This window comes from Zeus faber (genome assembly GCF_960531495.2).
Source record: "Zeus faber genome assembly, chromosome: 7".
Lineage (NCBI taxonomy): Eukaryota > Metazoa > Chordata > Actinopteri > Zeiformes > Zeidae > Zeus > Zeus faber.
Window position 1 is genome coordinate 30,845,478 of NC_137203.1, and position 7,230 is coordinate 30,852,707.

The 7,230-nt window shown below is 39.7% G+C and overlaps 1 protein-coding gene across 1 annotated transcript; it reads left to right on the forward strand.

Moving 5' to 3' along the window:
- Nucleotides 1-2,226: 2,226 nt before the first annotated feature.
- Nucleotides 2,227-7,230, forward strand: LOC307232315 (leukocyte surface antigen CD53-like). The gene is made up of 8 exons (XM_080003274.1): nt 2,227-2,361; nt 3,321-3,406; nt 4,633-4,818; nt 5,354-5,428; nt 6,109-6,213; nt 6,451-6,558; nt 6,706-6,789; nt 6,892-7,230. The coding sequence occupies exons 2-8, from the start codon at nt 3,344-3,346 to the stop codon at nt 6,961-6,963; spliced, it is 693 nt and encodes a 230-aa protein (XP_079859400.1). The 5' UTR covers nt 2,227-2,361; nt 3,321-3,343; the 3' UTR covers nt 6,964-7,230.

Genomic DNA, 7,230 nt, shown 5'->3' on the forward strand with positions numbered 1-7,230 from the left:
ATTGCTCGGGTCACACCGCCGGCGACGGAGCCTCTGTGCCCCCGGCATTTGTGGGTGTGTCGGCTAAAAATGGACTGGCTGTAGTAGGCGCGCCATACATTTCAAACCTCTCTCCTTTTCCATATTTAATATACATGATATAGATAGATGGTGCTGTGTCTACTTATTTTTTATTAAAATGGTGTAGTTTGTTTACATGGCAAAATAAATAACCTCTTGAAAGAAATTACTTAAATAATCTTGCCAGTCATCCCTTAAAATATAGAATAAAATTTAATAAAATTACTTGTTCCTTAGTTTATCAATAGTTTAATTGACGTTTTTCATTTCAAATAATAGGAACAATGCAGTGTTCCAAGCGTCCATTTTCCAAGGCTCAGCACCATTGAGAGCTTATCTTCCCTCCTATTGGCTGTCGCCCGGCACCCAGCGTTGTTATTTGTATAAAGTTGAATTTTGCTTAACTTTGCTTGTCACCCTGAAGCTGTCTGCTGGTCCCCGGTCATCGCTCTGCTCCCTGCAGCCGGATCAAGCCAAGTTCCGTTTCAAATGCATTGCAGCGTGTTGCTTTGCAGTGCCACGACGCCGGTGGTGTGACCGCAACATAAGGTAGTTATATAATTATAAACCTAAAAAGGAACAAAAGGTATGCATGAAAAACGACATGCATGTGTAAATAGGGGTTAATTTGGTAGGAGAATGTACCTGCGTTGTCAGAATTTACATGTGTAATTTGCAAAGCCCTGAATTATATGTTAGGCCAATTTAAGTGGCGCCCCCTATTGACACGACCAGCCCTCTAAAAGTACATGTCCAGAGCTGTCCAAAACTGTTGACCTTTCAATAACAGGAGATACAGGGCTTCAAAGGTGACCTCTGGTCAGGGTTCAAAGGTCAATATCTCAGTTTGAGGTCCACTGAAATGTGTTAAACTTACATATGCTAACCTACAAGCTGAGACCTTTAAAAAAAAAAAATTACAAAAAGATTTTATTTAATTTAGATTGTGAATGGTCTTGGAATCGACGCTTGGCACCCCACTGCAACAGCAGGGTTGGGTTTTTTTCTTTTCCGTTCTATGTAGCGTGAAAAAAACCCTCCCTCCCTCCATTCAAACAAATTGGCTTATAGTTTGTTTTGTGTAGCATGAAAAAAAGTCAGACAATCATGCTCCGGTGCACGATTCAATAGATACATTTTTGTTACTTTGAGCACGAAAAAGCATGCGACTGGGTTCAGATGGATCCATAAGCATCTTTCATTTTTAATATTCTGAGAATGGCATCGCCTTTAAATCCATTCAACTATTTTTGCGATAGGTCTTTATTTGGAGATACAGTGCTGTAAGATATAGTGCCACCATTCTTAATTAATGTAAACATTGTGTTTATGCATTGCTTTTTACTGCTTCATTTATTTCACGCACCGGCTGCCAAGTAATACACTGTCACTATATACCTTGTATGCTGCCAAAATTGACTTTTCTTGGCTGATGGAGGCATTCGGATTTCAGTTTTAATTTCAGAGTTCTCCTCACTTTTTACCCTGTGCTTGTCAGTTTGTTCTGCATCTCAGCCGGGTGTCGTAATACATGTGAATGACCCCTGAATGAGTCAAGTTGCCCAACAATGACCTCACCTCATCCAAACTTAAGATGCCGTATGTGTTATGTTATGTTATGTTATGTTGTGTGTGTTACTCTTGCTTGTGACGTGACCAAAAAGTCAGTGTCTATGCCACGTGGATTCCAATGACAAGTATTTATTAAAAAACAACAACAACAATATAAACTATGTTAAATATAATTATGATGAAAAGAATGGATCTTTCTGAAAGGTATTATTGTTCCGTCAGACAACTCGTCAACCCTCTCTACCTTCCCTGCATCCACCTGTTGGGCTCTACTCTTCTATCCAATGGGGGGATTAGAGCTCATCACTCCTATATTTCTAAATCACTATGCATGCTCAGCTCTCTCAGAGTTCAGAGATGGGGAGTCCGTCAGAATTGTTCTTGCTTCTTTGATAAACCCCAATAAACCTTTCATTGTTCCACACGGCGTGTTTTTTGATCATGTGTGCTCCCGAAAAGGAGATCTACTTTTGTGCGCTTTTGTTGACATGTCAAAATGTCATTGCAGCAGTGCTATTTGTGTTTGTCGAGCGGCCCACCTACATTCATCACATCCTTTCCGTGTCGTGTACAGAAATGAGGAAGCAAGACGGCGTTTGAAAAAGGGAAGTAGAGCAACATTTCGCACAAGCTCAAGTGTTAGATTGTCTTGATTAATTTCTTTGAAATCGAAAACAAGGGAAACAACAGCGGCATTTCAAAACCTAAAGCCACAGTTCATCAAACAAGGTAAGCAGCTACTATTATATAAATTCATTTTACACATCTGAAAACTCTCACAGGGTTATGTCTGTACTTTAGAATGTAAACGTAATAAATTCAAGTGAACGTGACGAGTAAGGGAAAGTGAGGGTACAAAAGGAAAATAAAGGTGCTAAGGAACCAACATGTACAGTTCAAAGGTTCATCGAGGCAGGCTACAAATACTGAATATGAAGATTTGAAATTTTAGTGTCTTTAGTTGTACGATCTTAGGGGCATCTACTTGAAGGGGAAATAATTTGCCCAATTTGCTTGTGGAGACAAAGACAAAACCATTCGTTTTTGACATCGACACCATGTGAAAAGGATGAGGTCATCGGCCTAGACAATGAAGATAGAAGTAACATCAATATTAACAAAATTGTTATATTTACAAAAATTCATATACATAAGTGCAAGTTCACAAACCAAAAATATACCCTCAGTGTATAGTTCTTTTAAAGGAAATGAAGCATTATCTCTATCTTTCACCTATTATTATTATTTCCATATTTATTGTCCTTCAATTGTCATCTATCTTGTTTATAATTATTATCAGTACTGTATGTTACTGGTAATGACAAATGACACTGTTAAAGGCAACTTTTGCCACATACCGTACTGTCACTTTAGCTGATACAGACAAAATCGGACACCCTCCCGTCTGAGCAGGGTGTGGAGTGCATCTTTGGAAAAAAAAAAGAAAGACTACAAACGCTCTTTCAGGGGCTTTTCAGATGAAACCGGAAGTGAGACGCACAGGGGTGGTTTCCTTGTGTCACAGAGAGAAAAACTTTGGTGGCCACTGCGGTGCGCACACACAAAACAACACGTCACGCTCCCACTCCCGATCCCACCCAGCCCTGACGGCTGCACATCCACTCTGAAAACACACTGTTCTGATGAAGGTTTTTATTGAAACGTATTTCTGTCTTTTATTATTCCAGATCTGACAAGAGATTTGGGAACAATGGCCCAAGGTTGCCTCAAGTGCTTGAAGTACACCATGTGTGTGGTCAACTTGCTATGCTTTGTACGTATGACTTGAGATGCTTATTAAAGCATGAGGCTGCAAAACGTGGCCAAAAAGTCACCCACTGGAGCATTTTCGCTGTTCCATCCGCATTTGATTCAAAATGATCTCCATGCCCAATGTCATTCATGATTCAAGAGTTTTATTAGTCACATACATGTACATATGTTCATACATATATGCAGTGAAATGTCCCGGAGATTATGCACAATAGTTACTCAACCGAACATAATAGCTAACCTACTTCCTACCTACCTGAAACAAACTGATTCCTAAAACGTAATGCAGTTAGTGAATAGAATAATATAAATAAAATAAAATAAAAATTTAATAAAACTCAAAAAGATAATACAGAGTGGAGGTACTGTATATATGGGATAGGCTCTTTGTATATACAGATATGTGCAGTAAAGTGCATGTGAATAAAGTGAGTATGGAGATATACAGTACAGTATACAACAGTATGGCACAGGAATACAGTAACACCAAACAGAACAGAAATACAGCGTAGTATGCAGTAACCCAGAACAGTGATACAGTATGCAGTACAGTATGCAGTAACCCAGAACAGTGATACAGTATGCTGTACAGTATGCAGTAACCCAGAACAGTGATACAGTATGCAGTACAGTATGCAGTAACCCAGAACAGTGATACAGTATGCAGTACAGTATGCAGTAACCCAGAACAGTGATACAGTATGCAGTACAGTATGCTACATACAGTACAGTAAGGCAGTGCATGGATTTCATCCACTCACAATATATTTTCATGCTCCCACATACATTTTGGTTTAGACTTCGGCACAACAATTACACCACAGAACCGCTCAGAAGCATCTTTTGACTGCCAGTAAAGTCCAGTATAGATTGAAAATGGTTGATATACCTCAGATATTAGGCAAGATTCTGCCAAAAATATTCCTTTGAAGTAGCTACCACATTACTTGTCATCAGTGCAGATCCATACCCTATACCTACACCAATAACATATCCTAAACATACAATCGCATTTGTATATTCTCTACATTTTCATATTTTTGCCTATTATTTGGCTGTTTTTCATCATTTTTTATTTTTCAGAATGTGAAGATTTTCTCATTTGATAATTGTCTGTAGAGAAACGCACCAATCCTCACCGTGACAAATCCCTTGTATATGAATATGTACTTGGCAGAAGAAACTCATTGCGACTCTCGAAATCATTTGCTGATTTTCCCCCTCAAGATAAGCGGTACGGTGGTGTTGGGATTCGGGGTGTACATGATGCGTTTCCAAATGTCTTCGCTCATCCCAAGCCTGGCCAACTTCAACGTGGCTAACATCCTGTTGATATCCGGCATCATCATGACCTGCATATCCTTCCTGGGCTTCCTCGGAGCTCTGAAGGAGAACCGCTGTTTCCTCCTGTCGGTATGTTTGACGTGACACCGAGTGGTAAAGCCGACTGTTTGCGCCGGAATTGGGGTTATGTCCTTCCGTTTTCTGTTACCGCTACTCTCAATGAGGCATAGATTGTTCTGTCAGACAACTTGACAGCGCCACACGTTTCCACACCCTCATGGGTCAGCCTATTGAAGCAGCCAATTGAAGCAGCCAATTCCTGCTTTGCCGGCTGCGTCTCCTCCACCTCCCCCTGCATCCACCTGTTAGGCTCTACTCTACTACTACTACGAATCTATTAACAGCACAAAATCAGAACAATTTGTCACTTTTTTAAAAGTGGAAACCTTCCGTCCTTATTTATTACATGTAAAAAAATAAATTACAAAAAAAGGGTGATGTCGTCAGCAACGACGTAGGGGAAACAATATGTTCAGTGGGATCGACGTGTAAGCGCTACATGTCGTGTAGTGTTTGGAACGGATACCGCCTCACATGCTGTGGAGCCAGGCATGAAACCGAAAGTTGGACGACAGTAAAATACTGACTGAATCTCTGTCTCCAGTTCTTCCTTCTGCTGTTAATCCTGATGCTGGTGGAGCTGGCAGCCGCCTGCCTCCTACTGGTCTACGAGGGAGAGGTAAGAATCGATTAGCTCAAAGGGTAGTTTTACTATTTTTCAACCCAGTTCGTATTCAAATTTTGGTTTACAATCAATGATAATGGTTCATAGCCCAACTTTGCAGATTGCTTTATGATTGAGAAAGCTACCACTCCGCCGCCCAATGGGGAAAACGTTTAAGCCTTAAAAATAAACGTAAGATCTCCCTTTCGAAATGGGAAAGTCTCATTATAGTCACACGTCTTAGTGTATTTTTTCTGTCATATCGCATCCAAAGCTGAACATTGGCGTCAGTAGGTTGCCGGTCGGAAGTGGCACAACGTCCTGTTTCCATTTACTCACGTTAGCACAAATTAATAAAACCCCGAAAATCCTGTTTTATTGACTACTGTAACAGACTACGGTTAATGCAGTTCTGTGTAATTCTACAAGCTTGCATATTTGCACACAATTAAATAGGTATATCATTTTATACATATGAGTTATAGACGTAAGATATTTCTATGTTATATGCAAGCATATACTGTATGATGTACAATGATGGAAGTGGTGAAAGTGGACCCGACAGCAGGGAACTTAAAGCCATTAAATAACTATTTATCCCTTTCCGAATATGGATATATGCCGATTTGGTGGAGAATTGTTCAGGCACATTATAAAACATGACTATTCAGCTACATCCTCTCCGGTCCATTAAGATCAATTTAGTGGTGGAAAGGGACCTGAATCAGAGCTTGGCGGAATTGAAAACACAGGGAAGAAATTCATCGATGCTCAATGACTGGGATCTTCTTCAAAACATTGTGAGTCTGAACTCAAAATATTATTAAAATACAACTTTTGCAGCTCAGAACTAAATGATATATTATACATGGCTTTACTAAGCTGTAATAAAGGCTCATTTGGTGTAAAATGACACTGTATGACATACTTATTGTTGAAGTAACTAAACAGGATTTGGTAAATAAATAAGTACAGTATGTAATCTAGTCTTTGATTGTGCGTTATTGAAGTTTCACGAGACAATGTGTGTGCTACAGTTTGATTGCTGTGGTGTCCACAATGTGTCCGACTGGGGGGACAAGGTGCCTCAATCTTGCTGCCAGAAAAATCCATGTCCCACCCAAGAGCCTATATACAAGACAACGGTAAATATATATTCATTTACTCATTTATTTTTACGGATATTCATTAATTTACTGCCACTATCTTCAATTGTCTTCTTAAAAACATTTAAAAAGAGATTTCACTGCCGTCTGAGACATTTTAACAATTTTCTTTGTTACATTTGCAAGGGCTGTTTGAATAATCTGAGAAGTTGGTTTGAGAAGAACTTTCTGACCACAGGGATCTCCGTCATTTTCATCTGCGTTATTGAGGTAAAGTGATTTTGCCCAAAAATAAAAGTACATCCAGAGAGGTTTACAAGCCTTTGTAAATAACATTTTATTTTTGAATTGTCTTCGTCCTTTTGTTGATAGGTATTGGGGATGTGTTTCGCCATGACTTTATTCTGCCACATAAGCAGATCTGGACTCGGCTATAAGCTATAGTGCATTAGCGAAGAATCTGCACCCACCTGTGTGCTCTTATCTTAAGAGTGAATGCTATTGTACAGTCCTGTTTGCTGAACCTTCCTGATAATGCTGTGAGTGCTCCGATCAAGCAGCTTTGTTTTGAAGAGGTGGCTATTAACTTCCACCTTCCATTACGTTCAGTGCCAACAGAGCATTATATAACCTGCCGGTAATACACATGTTAGGGTAGTGCAGAAATAGTTTACATTGACGCATGCGAACCTCACACTGAAACCTTTTGGA